The 14,681-nt window shown below is 34.4% G+C and overlaps 1 protein-coding gene and 1 long non-coding RNA gene across 2 annotated transcripts; one reads left to right on the top strand and one right to left on the bottom strand.

The window, feature by feature from the left end:
* The first annotated feature begins 9,888 nt into the window (after positions 1–9,888).
* Positions 9,889–11,090, top strand: LOC113099714 (uncharacterized). Its single transcript, XR_003289511.1, has 4 exons — positions 9,889–9,912; positions 10,110–10,268; positions 10,449–10,543; positions 10,782–11,090. It is a non-coding gene; the product is annotated as an uncharacterized LOC113099714 (long non-coding RNA).
* A 1,680-nt stretch (positions 11,091–12,770) lies between these two features.
* On the bottom strand, positions 12,771–14,146 carry LOC113099707 (renin receptor-like). Its single transcript, XM_026264640.1, has 3 exons — positions 14,046–14,146; positions 13,284–13,431; positions 12,771–12,977 (listed from the first exon to the last, which is right to left on the bottom strand). Exons 1-3 carry the CDS (start codon positions 14,144–14,146, stop codon positions 12,783–12,785), a joined length of 444 nt encoding a protein of 147 aa, XP_026120425.1. The 3' UTR covers positions 12,771–12,782.
* Between the last annotated feature and the right edge of the window lie 535 nt (positions 14,147–14,681).

A 14,681-nucleotide genomic window follows, 5' to 3' on the forward strand; every position in this document is an offset into this window, starting at 1 on the left:
TCCATCTCCATCTCTTGTATCTGTTCTACAGCTTTTTCAATCTGTAAGGAGGATGTTAGAAGGCTATTCAATGGTCAGAATATGAGGAAATCTTGCCCTGAAATTGTCTCCTTCTTCTCTGAAATGTTGTGCAGACCAGCTGGACCCCATTTTTAATCAGATCTTTATTATATCATTAAGATTGAGCAAGGGTCCAGCATGGTTCAAGCATTCTGTTATTATACCGGTTCCCAAAAAAGTTTGCATCTCAAGCCTAAACGACTATAGACCAGTTGCTTTAACCTCAGTGGTTATGTAATGTTTTGAGAGGCTAGTATTAGTACATCTGAAGGCCATTATTGGCTCACTGCTGGATTCATTCCAGTTTGCATACAAGCCTAATAGGTCTGTGGAAGATTCGCTGAATATGTATTTTATTTTTAAGCTTTTAGATACTCCAGGGTTTTATGTAAATACTATTTTTGTAGATTTTAGTACAGCCTTCAATACTATTATACCAGACATTCTTCATTTCAGACTAAGAAAGCTTTCTGTGCCAAGCAATATTTGCAGCTGGATTATTAATTTTCTCATGGACAGAGTGCGGAAAATAAAACTGGTGGTATTTACAACTAGTACGAGGACCCTCAGTACTGGTGTCCCTCAAGGGTGTGCGCTTTCCCCGCTGTTATTTTCTATTTATATGAAAGACTCTACCTCCTCAGATTCTATGGCAAGCTTTTAAAATTTGCTGATGACACTACAATCATTGGCCTTATTCATGATGGGGATGAATTAGCATATAGGCAGCAGGTGGATCAGATTGTCTCTTGGTGCAGTTGTAATGACTTGCATTTTAACATTGGAAAGACTGTAGAGGTGATTATCAATTTTACAAAAATGTCTACCTGCTTTGCTCCATTAAAAATAAATGGTTGTATAGTGAACATCACTGATTATAAGTTTCTTGGTACTACCATCAGTAGTGATTTTAAGAGGGAGAACAATGTCATGGGTGTGGTAATTTTTATGCAGTCTATGAGTTAAATGCACTTGCACAATTTTTTTGGTCTTAGATCACATTCTCCTACGATTCTGAACTAAATAAAATAATGTGTGAAAAAATATTATTGCTGCATTCTATTTAAAAGTGTCTAAATAATCAGAATTAATTATTTTAATATACACTACCAGTCCAAAAGTCTTTTATATAATTATTATAATTCAAGCCTACATTTATTTTATACAAAATACAGCAAAAGTAGTAATGTTGTGATACATTTTTACAGTTAAAAAAAGAAACTGTTTTATATTGGAATATATTTTAAAATGGCACTTATTTCAGTGGTCAAAGTTGTATTTTCAGCATCATTCCTCCAGTTTTCAGAGTCACATGATCTTCAGAAATCATTCTGATATGATGATTTACTGCTCAAGAAACATTTATTATTATTATTATTACTACTATTATCATTATCACAAGTATATAAATTAATACTTTTATTTTGCAAGGATTCTTTAAATTGATCAAGTGTGACAAAGACATTTATGAAAAAAAAAAAATTCTATCAAAGAAACCTGAAAAAGATCTACTCATCTGTTTTCAACATAATAATAATAATAATAATAATAATAATAATAATGTTTTTTGAACATTTTGAGCAAATCAGAATATTAAAATTATTTCTGAAGATCATGTGACATTGAAGAATGGAGTAATGATGCTGACAATTCAACATTGCATCACAGAAATAAATAACATTTTAAAATACATTCAAGTAGAAAGCAGTTATTTTAAATTGTAAAAATATTTCAAAATTTTACTGTTTTTGCTGTTTGGTGAGCAGAAGAGACTTCTTTAAAAAACATTACACATCTTACGGTTCAAAAACTTTTGTCTTGTAGTGTATATATAATTTATTTAAACCCCCAATTTTTTATATTAGAATGATGAAAAAGTTGTTTACATTACTGATTCAACGAATCACTCAGTGACTCGAGAATGAGCCAATCTTTTGTTCGTTCTCTGGCTCGGCTCGGTGTTCATCTTCAGTTCTGTCTTCACAGCAGTTCAGTCAGTGTACTGTTTGAGTGCATGCATTACTCCGAGATATTGGTTTGTTTGAACTCAGAGGGAGTGTCAGCCACATTAAAAAAGTTAACAGGTCATTTGTGGATTAATGCGCATGGGAGACGCGAACCCGTTTAAAACGTGAACTGGTTCAAAAAGATCCGGTTACATCGAATGATTCGTTTGTTTCGATGCTTCAAAATATTCTAACTGACCCTCTGATGTCACATGGACTACTTTGAAGATGTTTTTCTTACCTTTCTGGACATGGACAGTATACCGTACACACAGCTTCAATGGAGGGACTGAGAGCTCTCGGACTAAATCTAAAATATCTTAAACTGTGTTCCAAAGATAAAAGGAGGTCTTACTGGGTTGGAACAACATGAGGGTAAGCTATTAATTTCATAATTTTGATTATTGGGTGAACTAACCCTTTAAGACATAACACTTTTTCGCCACCTACTGTGGTGTATTTGTGTAATATGAAGAAATGGTCACTGAACAAATCAGTGAACGAATCATTTTGGTGAACAAACTGAAAATAAATGAATCTCTTGAAAGAATCTAAATTTGCACCAATAAATTCCACGCAACATAAAAAAAAAAAAGTTTTTAGTGACCCGCCCCGCCCCACCCCGCGGGTTACCCGTGGGGCCCACAGATTATGAGACGACCCGCGCATCACTAGTCTGTCAGTCCTATAATGGAAGTGATTGGGAATCACGGCTAAAACATACAATAAAGCTAAGAAAAAAAAACATACACAAACAAAACCAAATTTAAACATGTGGCTCGTGACAATACATCGATGTGTAAAGATACTGATCAGCATTTATATAGTTTTTAACCTCTGATTCATGCAATGTCCAAACTGTAAGAACTCTCCTAAGAGCGTTCTCAAGCAGGTGCGTAAGGTGTCTTCTTCTTTTTCTTGCTTTATGGCGGATCTCAGACTTATAAGTGAATTACTGCCACCTATCTCTCAAATGGACAATTGACACACTATCTACAATCGAGATAAGTGGCGGTAATGCATTTATAAGTCTGTGATCCACCATAAAGCAAGAAGACGCCTCAGACACCTGCTTGAGAATGAGCTCAGGAGAGTTCTAACACTTCATACATTGCGTGAATCAGAGGCAAAAAAATTCTGTAAATACTGTTCAGTTCACAGACCAATTGTTTGGTGTCTTTTTGTTCTGTATATAAAAACAATACAATTCTATGCAACGTCCCCATTTGGAAAGCTAAGAAAACATTTGTGTGTTGGTGTGTGGTGTATGTTTATAAACTGTGTAAATGATTTATGTATTTCATTGTCTATCAATAGGCTGTTTTGCACATTTGATTAATAAAATTCGACTTGTGTAATACCAAGTGCTGTAGTCTGTAGTCAGTCTACTGGTTTCTTTATTAGTTCAGTGTATCTTTATTGCTTCAGGGTTTTTTTTTTCCACAGTTGTGGGTTAGTTGGCTTCAACTCTGGCCTGCTTCATATGTCAAGTTTATGTAAAGTCACACATCGTGGAAGACATCAGCGCATGGGCCTCTGATATCTTAGTCTTCACAACTGTTCAACTTCATCACTATTAAGTGTGTTTGCTGCTTTCCTGTTTTTTTATTCTGTCATTTCTGCTCAGATTAGTCTGAACTCTTTTACTGCATTTCACAGAATGAAGACGGAGCAACTTGTAGTCTTCTGTAAGTTACTCAGTTTTTATGATTTTATTGACTTTGTCACGATTGGATAGTTTAACAAGGTGAATCTGTTTACAATCTTCTACAGAATAATCTGAATGATCTGTGTGTCTTTGTGTAGGTCTGCTGGTGTGTCAAACTACAGAGAGTTTAACTGATAAACCGGTGAATTTAGGGGAAAATATGACTTTAGACTGTCAGATTGGTGTAAGAGACATTTATTGGGTTTTCCAGAAACTGACAGACTCTCCGCGGCTGATACTGCGAACTTACACATCAGATTCTACATCATCTCAAATACAAGACCAAAGACTGAAAGACAAATATTCATCACTAACTCAGAGCCGTTTATTTATTATTAATATAACTATTCATGAATTAGGAATATATTATTGTGTAAAACCTGATCCAAAACAACTACAGATCAGCAATGGCACCAGACTTTACATCAATGGTTAGTATTTCTAAATCACATTTACAATTGACACAAATTAAGAATTAATATATTTATAACTATAAATGATCTTAAAATGATTTATTATATATGTTACTGCTATAAATGTATGCTTTTACATTGAAGTCTATCAGAGGCGTTAAATCATATTTGGCATAAAAACATAAAACATAAAACTGATGAGAGTTCTTCTGCTCAAACAGAATCTGCTCAAGATCAAAATCAAACAGAATCTGCTCAAGATCAAAATGAACCAGAAGAGAAACATCAGGAACAGTCATGTGAGGAAACATTGGAGATGCACATGATTCTGACTGTTACATCCATCCTGATGAATTTTGTGCTGATTATTGCAATAACTGGTGAGGTTTCTGATATACATTCACTCTGAAATTACAAAAACATGATGAAGAACATGATGGCATGTTCAAATTAATCTGCCCGGTAAATTAGTTTTAGTGCATTCCTTTATGAAAATTTTCTTTGAAGTGTACACAAGTATTGTTTAATGATCACATTGATTTCTTTGCAATATAACGTAATTAAAATATAATGCGCTATACTTTAGGTCTGTTAATGCTCAAACTTAAGAAGCCAAGGAAAAGTCGACAACAAACCCAGAATGTCCAACCAGAACAGATCGAGGACTTAAACAACGCACAGGTAAGATTTATATTGCCATTTAAGTTCATAATCCAAAATGTTTCCAAAATTTTCAGGCAACAGCTAAAATGTAGTGAATATTATCCTTCCAAATGAACATTAGAAACTCATTTATCTTTTGTTTTGTAGTTTTCTGAAGTGGAGTTTCGTCTGTTTCACCCAAACAACAACACTTTTGTTCCTTTACAAAAGACAAAGACAAAACCTAGACAAATATAATCAAGATTATTTCATATGCTAAATAATTAGTATAATATTGTTAGCTGATATTTGTTACCTAATCATGCATGTAATACAAAATTTGAAATGTTTTCAGCACGACTTTATTTGCTTTTGATAATGAAGTCTCGTAAATAAAATCCATAAATCTTAATTCTGTGTGTTTATTCTGAGTGACTTCATTCTTTGAATTTGGGCTTTTTATAATAATGTAAATAATCAAGTAAAATTATGTTTTTTTTGTTTTTGAAAGTTGTAAAACAGAAAAATAAATATTATGAACTACTATAATTTCAATGAACTGTTTTATATGAGAATATATATGACTGGACTGGTTGCTTGTTTATCTTGTAAGATAAATGTAAATGCTTATTTGTTTGCTCTAGATTTGTTTATGTGTGGTGTTAATATCCAAATTGTAAGTAAATGTTTTAAGGGTTTATTTCAATATATATTTCAATGTCAATAAATAGGCCTACTGTATTTGACAACATATAAACTTATGTAATGCTGTGTGCTGTAGTGAGTCTTTTGGTTATTTGTATTTAAAGTCTTCATTGTCTTGCTGTGGTCTGTTTTCTCACAGCTGTGGGTTAGTTGTCTTGAACTCTGGTCTGGTTCAAGTTTTTGTAAAAGTCACACACTGTGAAACACTATAAAGTGTTTTTTGCTGGTTTCCTTTTTTTAAATTATTTCTGCTCAGATTAGTTTTAACTCTTTTACTGCCCATCATTTAAACAAGCACAGAATGAAGACAGAGCAGCTTTTAGTATTTGGTAAGTTACTCAGTTTTTATGATTTAAATGATTTTGTCATGATTGGATATAGTTTTACAAGCTGAATCGGTTAACGTGTTCTCAGGTGTTTGTGTAGGTCTGCTGGTGTGTCAAACTACAGAGAGTTTAACTGATAAACCGGTGAATTTAGGGGAAAACGTGTTTTTAGACTTTCAGATTGGTGTAGGAGACATTTATTGGGTTTTCCAGAAACTGACAGACTCTCCGCTGCTGATACTGCGAACTTTCATGTTCTACAGCATCTTTTTTTTTTATGATGATAGATTAAAAGACCAAATATTCATTACTAACTTGGAGTCATTTATTTATTAATATATTATTGTCTAAAAACAGGCTCACTTTTACAGCACAGCGATGGCACCAGACTTTACATCATTGGTGAGTGTGTATAAAATCATCTTGACGAATCAGTTTGATCTGTTGTTATATCTATGAATTACCTAAAGCAGTTATAATGCACTATATTTGTATTTATCCATATATATATATATATACACACACACACAGATGTGTTGTTATTTTTACCATTCTGTAGTTTGCTTCCGTGGAGTTTTGTCTGTCCTGCCCGACTTTGATTCTTTTTAAAAAATCCCCCCCCCCCCCAAAAAAAAAAAAAACTACAAAAACACAATGAAGTGTAAATTGTCGAATAAAAATATATTTAGCTTAATTTTGCTTGTTTGTTGCAACTTGATGGGTTTGTAGAACTGTATGTAAAATTCAAGCTTTCTCCAGCTTAGCTTTTCTTTGTTTTTTTTGTCTTGAAAAGTAAATTATTAAGAATTAAATGTTTAGGCTAAATGTAGTTTTTAGTAGTGTGAATATTAATTATTATCGATAAATGAGTATACATTAAAAGATTAGTTCACCCCAAAATAACTAATTGTCATCATTCATTCACCCTTGTGTTGATACAACCCCATTTCACTTTCTTCCATTAAACACAATTAAAAGGAAAGTTAAGCACAATGTGTCAGGGTTACTGAGGGAGAGGACCCAGAAGCAAAATGAACAAGGAACGTTTATTGACAGATAAGACAAGGCACGGTAGGAGGGAGTGGCTTAAACAGTCCAGACAGTAGGATAGGGCATACAAGAGTGGAGCAGGCTGACGCGGGTGGGGGGACCAGACCACAGCACCAGGAACCAAGGGCACTTGGCTATGGAGGTAAAGCCACAAACGTCAGACCTCTAGGCGGGGAGACCCAGTGGCCAGGGAGAAGGCAGCAGGCAAGACATGAACAGACAGAACTCACAAAACACTAGACAAGACTTAAGACAACATGAGAACAACAACAACAACAACAACAACAACAATAATAATAATAATAATAATAATAATAATAATAATAATACAAGGGCAAAAGTCAGACCAGGATGCTATGACCTAGAAACAAGATAACTAGGGAAATAACCAAAGCTAACTAACCAAAGTAAACTAAAAAGGTAAAGCAACAAGTACAAAATAAATTTCTAGAAATAACTGGAAAGACGAACCAAGAAAATAACTCAAAGGGGAAAATAAATACTTTAAAGGACAAGTCAAACTCACGAGAAATTAAAGTGAGATTCAAACAAAAGAAACACTTAAACTGGACTAGAATAAACAGGGACGAGATAAACTTAAACTAACAAATACCAGACTTTAACTCACAAGGGAAAAACTCTATTAGTATAGAACAGCTTGCACACTAAGCAGACACTAACTCACACACAAAACGAACCGGCAACCACATGAGGGAATAGATCACAATAAATAGGAAGGAAAGCACACAGCGACATGAGGGACAGGTGACAACACTCTGACTAATGAGGACTAAACAAGGGGGCGTGACCAGGGAAAACAAGGAGGTGGGACAAGAGGAGCACGTGGCAGACACAAGAGACACAACCATGTGCTCAGGCACAAAATAAATAAAGACACATTGAACAAAGACAGTACAAACAAGCCTGTCAGGGCAGGATCCTGACACAATGTTGTCTGACAGTCTCCGTCATGATTAATTTACAGTAAAACTTGATGCTGACGGAGACTCTCATTCTGCCCACAATGTGTTCTTATATTCCACAGAAGAAATTAATGATTTATTATACACAGGCAAAGTTATTTTTTTAATTGTAGACTCATAGACGCACCTGTCGCCTGCTTCAGTTTAGACATGATGAGATGCGTTTGTACTCATTTAACCGCGGAATGCTTTTTAACTGAAAAGTACCTTCATGTGTGTCGACTCGGATATCTTGTTTATATGTTTGTTTATGTTATACAAACAGGGCAATGTTTTATCTCTGAATGTTCAGCATCGAAAAGTGCCTTTAAATGCTGACAGCGCCCTCTATCAGCTGATTTCAGTAGCACAGTTTGATGAGGCAAACCGGAAGTTTATAAATAACATAGTTTAGACTACATTGTATTTTTTACAAATGTGATAAAAACCATCTCATGTTTTTGAGACGTAATACACCAAGTTTTATTTTGAATTACACTAGTTCGCTCCTGAGTCCTTTCAAGGCTATTACATTGGTATTATTTGTTTGGTCAAATCTGGTAAAGATATGGTTTTTAGAGATTAAATGTAGCCTAAACTGACGTGATATCAACCGTTTACTTAAAATCTTTGATCATCTTGTAAGTTCAGAAGGCGTAACCTGCAAATTTAAAAACAGAAATTTTCAATCATTTATTTTTGTAATTAGGCCTACATTTTACCAACATTTTGTACAATTCGTTCAGTCAAAAGAATCACAGGTCCAAGAAGAATAGGATTCTGAGAAATCAATCTTGCATCACAGCTGACAATGTTTTGCAACCATTATAAAATCTTTATTTATTAAAGGCATAGTTCAGCCAAAATAAATGTCATTCCCTCATTAATTATTCACCTTCATGTTGTTCCAAAGCTGTAAGACCTTCGTTCAAGTTCGGAACACAAATTAAGATATATTTGCTGAAATCCGAGAGCTTTCTTACCATCCCATAGACAGCAAAGGTACTACCATGATCAAAGTCCAGAAGCCTAGGACATCAGTAAAATAGTCCATGTGACATCAGGGGTTCAACCGTAATTTTACGAAGCTATGGAGAATACTTTTTGTGGGCAAAGAAAACAAAAATAACAACTTAGAGATATTACAACACATGCACATACTTCTGCTACATGTAAACAACTTAAGATGAACAAAGGTCTTACGGGTTTTCGAACGACTTCAGGGTGATTAATTATTAACAGGATTTTCAGTAAAAAAAAAAAAAAAAAAAAAAAAAAAAAGGAAAAGCAAATTCAGCTTCAAAATGTAATTTATTTTAGGTACCAGTATAGCAGTTTGATAAATCACGAATAAAACTTATTGGCAGCTGAAATGACTTAACCAAAACAAACACTTTATCTCATGCACTTTGACCTTCTTAAATGCTTTAATATCAGTAAACAGTTTGGTCAGTGCAAATTCAGTGTCTACATCCTCTTTTCAAGGGTGTATGAAGGTTATTTCTGACTGTGGTAGAGCACTTCCTGTCTGACTCATAGTTAAGTTTAACATCTTACTGCTAATGAGCAAAACAAAGACAGAATGAGGACGGTGCAACTTTTACTCTTCTGTAAGTTACTGAGTGTAATTTCTGTGTGATCTTCACATGACTGAATAGTTTTCAAGGTTGAGAGTTTTGTGTTTTACCATGTGTTTTATCTTCCCAGGTCTGCTGGTGTGTCAAACTACAGAGAGTTTAACTGATAAACCGGTGAATTTAGGGAAAAATGTGACTTTAGACTGTCAGATTGATGTAAAAGACATATATTGGGTTTTCCAGAAACTGACAGACTCTCCGCAGCTGATACTGCGAACTTACACATCAGACTCTACATCATCTCAAATACAAGACCAAAGACTGAAAGACAAATATTCATCACTAACTAAGAGCCGTTTATTTATTATTAATATAACTATTCATGAATTAGGAATATATTATTGTGTAAAACCTGATCCAAAACAACTACAGATCAGCAATGGCACCAGACTTTACATCAATGGTTAGTATTTCTAAATCACATTTACAATTGACACAAATAAAGAATTAATATATTTATAACTATAAATAATCTTAAAATGTATTATGTGTTACTGCTATAAATGTATGCTTTTAAATTGAAGTCTACCAGAGGCGTTAAATCATATTTGGCATTAAACATAAAACATAAAACTGATGAGAGTTCTTCTGCTCAAACAGAATCTGCTCAAGATCAAAATCAAACAGAATCTGCCCAAGATCAAAATGAACCAGAAGAGAAACATCAGGAACAGTCATGTGAGGAAACATTGGAGATGCACATGATTCTGACTGTTACATCCATCCTGATGAATTTTGTGCTGATTATTGCAACAATAGGTGAGGTTTCTGATATACATTCACTCTGAAAGTACAAAAAACATGATGGCACGTTCAAATTCATTTGCCCAGTAAATTAGGTTTAGTGCATTCCTTTATGAAAAGTTTCTTTGAAACATAATGATCACATTGATTTCATGGCAATATAACGTAATTAAAATATAATGCGCTTTACTTTAGGTCTTTTAATACTCAAACTTAAAAAGCCTAGAAAAAGACGACAACAAGCCCAAAATGTGCAACCAGAACAGATCGAGGACTTAAACAACGCACAGGTAAGATTTATATTGCTATTCAATTGCCATTTAAGTTCATAATACAAAACATCTCAAGTTATTCTATTATTTCTCTAGTAAACTCATTAGTTGTGAAATGTAAACATCTTTAGTAACTGTGAAACACATACAGTTAGCTAACATCACTCTACTAGATGTTCTACAAATTTAAAAATGTGTTGACTTGTGTGCAAAGAGGTTTATAAAGTGGCTAATGTCATTGTTATTGTTCTCGTAGTATTCTGAAATCGAGTTAGCCACATGTTCCAGAAGAGAAAATCCCATTCAGATAAACGGCACTTACGCACTTATTCAGAATCCAAAGCCACGTTTTGGATCATCACATGCTGAAATCATCACTTCGTGAAACATGCAAAGTTTATAATAAGGTCTGACACCTTCCCTGGGAGTATCATTTTTGGTATGAGTGAGTTTTATAAAGGTCAATGTATTTCTGTCACTGTTTGAATGAAACCATGTTATTCGCTTATTTATAAAATGCATAATTTGGATGTTATAAAGACATGTTAACATATCAATCTTGATAAAGGTGGTTACAGTTTACAATAAGGTTCAATGCATTAACATTAAATTACAATGGAAAAAACTTATTAATCCTGGTTAATGTTTATTCATGTTAATAAACAGAACTATTATGAAGTATATTATATAAGTTTGATTGTATTGATTGTAATTGATTTTATGTGGTTAACCATGCTGGATTAGGATGATGTAGTTGGTCCCCAGACTGGCCAAGATGGTGTTTAGCTGGTTTCCCAAATCTGGACAGCCGACAAATACCCAAAACTCATAAAAAACCATCAAACTAGGTCAGAAAACTATTTTCCCTAGTGGAAGTGCAAAAACATTAATTATGATACAATAATTATGATGTGCGACACTGACTTACTTTTTGTCATGCTTTTATCGTGTGAACAGATAAACAGGTAAAAAAAGTGCTACTTCCTATTTCTGAAAAGGAAAAAAACAACAACTAGAGAACAACAGTGAAATGTCTTCATGCATTAAGGTCAAAAACTAGTTAAAAGGTTTAAGGGTTGCTTCAGAAAAACATCAGGCAACTTTCTAAACATCATTTTCCTTAGGAAAGTGTTCTAGCATGCACTTGTGACTCATAAAGACATTAAAACTTGTTTTAAGAGATGGATGGAGTGTTTTATTATTATTTGGGTTACAGTTATTTGTACGTTTTGTATGATAACACAGTATTTCACAGGAATTAACGACATCTATACACACAGGGCCGTAACCACCATAGACACTGAGGAAAACAAGTCCGTTAAGATTGTACATTTCTGTATCATAGACTTTACACAAATCGGTATCCACTATAACGTTTAGCTACAATCTAGGCGTGGTTTACTCTTCACAGAAGCAGCTGGCGAACTCCAGCACGGCCGTTTTTAACGGTTAAAGAGAGCACGGTAAGATAGAAGTAGCAAAACATTTAACAACTTTTTTTGATATAAATATTACAGCAGTTATACGACCGTGACTCTCAAATATGACCGTTTCTGTATCATTAACATGATTCATGGAAATTCAAATTGAACATGAGGAGACAAGAAATGATTTGCGCTTTCGCCATATTAGGCGAAATGTACAAGTTGCTGTAATGTACAAGTTAGTAAAGGTGTGCATATTTTAAAACGTTATATGTTATTAATTCAAAATGATCAATTCCCTGCTAGAATTTGATTTATTAGCTCTATTTCCTTATCTACTTGATTAAAAACAGTCTCCCCAATGCACAATAAATGGTTATGGCTTCGTACACAACAAACAGACACACGTAAAAGTCTTATTTTCTACTATATAGTTATATTAAATTAAAATGACATTTATTTAACTGAAAAAATGTACATGGGAATGGAGAAATTACACCATATCCAGTATTTGGGAAGGAAAACAGCACAGTGGCGTGAACAACAAACAATAAATAGATTTCAATTCTTTACATCCTAACTTTAGATTTTCCTCTTTAATAGATTCACATTATGCAAATCTACAAGATACAGCAATTATGAAACATCAAACAAATATTCTTGGTCCATCTATCGACAGGCATCAATAAATAATCTGTATATCTGTGTTTGATTGTGTCATAAAGGCGAAGCATTTACACAAGCAATTCTGTGGTACCCACATCAAAAATAAAACACATTCAAATTTACTCAAATACAAAACACAAAATGTAATGGGGTGTGGGGTGACGTCATCAGTCCAGTCGGATCTTCTGATTGGTCATCCTGTAGATGATGCTGTCATACCCAGGATCCATGTTCCAGAGGTTGTACGAGATCACGATGACGGCTAAAGCTAACACGATCATCAGCCATAGGACAATGTTAAAGACCACGGCGTAATCGTAGTTGTACTTGTAGGCCAGGTTGTAGAGGCTGCCCTGGTTACTCTGAAACAACCACATGTTAGCGTTACATGTAGGTCAACGTTTAAAAGTAGGTCGCTACTGTACTGTAACCGTCTTTTTGTTTTTGAACAACAACAAAAGGTCATGGGTTGGAAAGGTCAGGGTAAGATGAATCTAAACGCTACTATTTGCTAACCAGCTACAATTTACACGTTGAATGTCTTACAGAAGTGGTCTTGAAACGATTCTTTCTTCTCATACCCTGACGAATAAGAACAACACTGATAATATGGACCTGCTCCAATATAAAACGTTTGCTTTCAGAAAAGCTTATTGCAGTTAACTTACGATCTGAAGGATGGAGCGGGACTTCCTGGTCAGAGGGGCTTCAAATGTCTTCACAGTCACCACTACTACAACCGCGTTGTTTGCGTAGACATTGTCGACATCGTCTGCGAACTTCGTACATGCACAAACAGATTTAAATGTGAAAGAACTAAAAACAGCAGTACTATTCTATTATTTATTACTATAATAATAGTAGTACTGTATTGGTACTAAATAGTTCTGTATTATTTAGTACTATTAATATTGTTGTTTTTTAAATATATTATTTAGTACTATTAGGCCAAAAAACTAGCATTTTATATCTGGAACCAAGTCGAGAAATCAGTGGCGGATCTAGAGATTTTTTCTTGAGGTGGCAAAAGGGTGGCCTGAGGTTTCAGGAGGGGGGCCATGGACATTATTCATGATTTAAAATGCTACGGTTTTCATTGAATGTGTTTTGTTCTCTACAATACATTACACGGAGTGGGAGTCAAATCAGAGATGTTGCTGGGTTTTTGGATGGTGTGGGTCTTAATTTGTGAATTGTGGACCCTTTCTCTGTGTAATCAGTGAGCTAGACTAACGTTAGACCCTTATCTGACCTGACGATCATAGAAAGATTTGACGAGACATTAAAGTGTTGCGGATGTAAATAATGTAACAATGTGGTTGTTGCAGGGCTAACTGTCTGCTTATGGACTTTTTTGATTTGGTGTCAAACTTACCTCTAAACTCACTGTTAACTGCTTATCAACCTTTCTTCTCCGAGACACTGTGTACTGCAGACAGATCCACTGTGCAGCCTGCCCAGGCTGCCCTGCTGCCACTGACTGGGGATATTTCGTGCGGATCACTGCCGTGCTGGTGATGGGTGAAACCATTGTGACTGAATTGGTGATTTCTGTTTGAGAGGAGTTTGGTGCGAGTCTCCTTGGCCTTCAACGTGTAGGCTATGAACATGAAATATACTTGAAAAATATTACCTGATTTATAAATGGGGTCGTAACAGGGGTAGATCCGCCTCTGAGAGAAATATATATGAAAATGTAATTAATAAAATTTAATGAACAATAACAATCTTATGTTCAAAGAAAAGAAAGAAATGTGCAGATATCTAAATGACCTAAAAGTTGTCCTGTCTGGAGCTAACTTGTTTATATATATATATATATACATACAGACACACACACACAGTTTTACAAAGTAAAAGTGTGCAATTTCTCATCTTAAAATAAGAAAATAAAGCATAGTTCTATTTTTTTTTTTGCCTTAAAAATGCCTTAATGCAAAAATAAATATGAAAATTGTTCCAAGGCTTTAATTAAAACAATGACAAAAAAATGAAGAGTCTTCCTCTTTTCTAGCAGAAAATTTTTGCAACTTGTTATATATATATATATACTAGGGGTGTAACGG

Source organism: Carassius auratus, unplaced genomic scaffold, assembly GCF_003368295.1.
Source record: "Carassius auratus strain Wakin unplaced genomic scaffold, ASM336829v1 scaf_tig00217023, whole genome shotgun sequence".
Lineage (NCBI taxonomy): Eukaryota > Metazoa > Chordata > Actinopteri > Cypriniformes > Cyprinidae > Carassius > Carassius auratus.

Coding starts and splice junctions, on each gene's coding strand:
- LOC113099707 (XM_026264640.1), bottom strand. CDS start 14,146: ATGGTTTCACCCATCACCAGCACGGCAGTGATCCGCACGAAATATCCC. Junction 13,432..14,045: donor GCACAGTGGATCTGTCTGCA/GTACACAGTGTC, acceptor TGCTGTTTTTAG/TTCTTTCACATTTAAATCTG. Junction 12,978..13,283: donor CCCGCTCCATCCTTCAGATC/GTAAGTTAACTG, acceptor TGGTTGTTTCAG/AGTAACCAGGGCAGCCTCTA.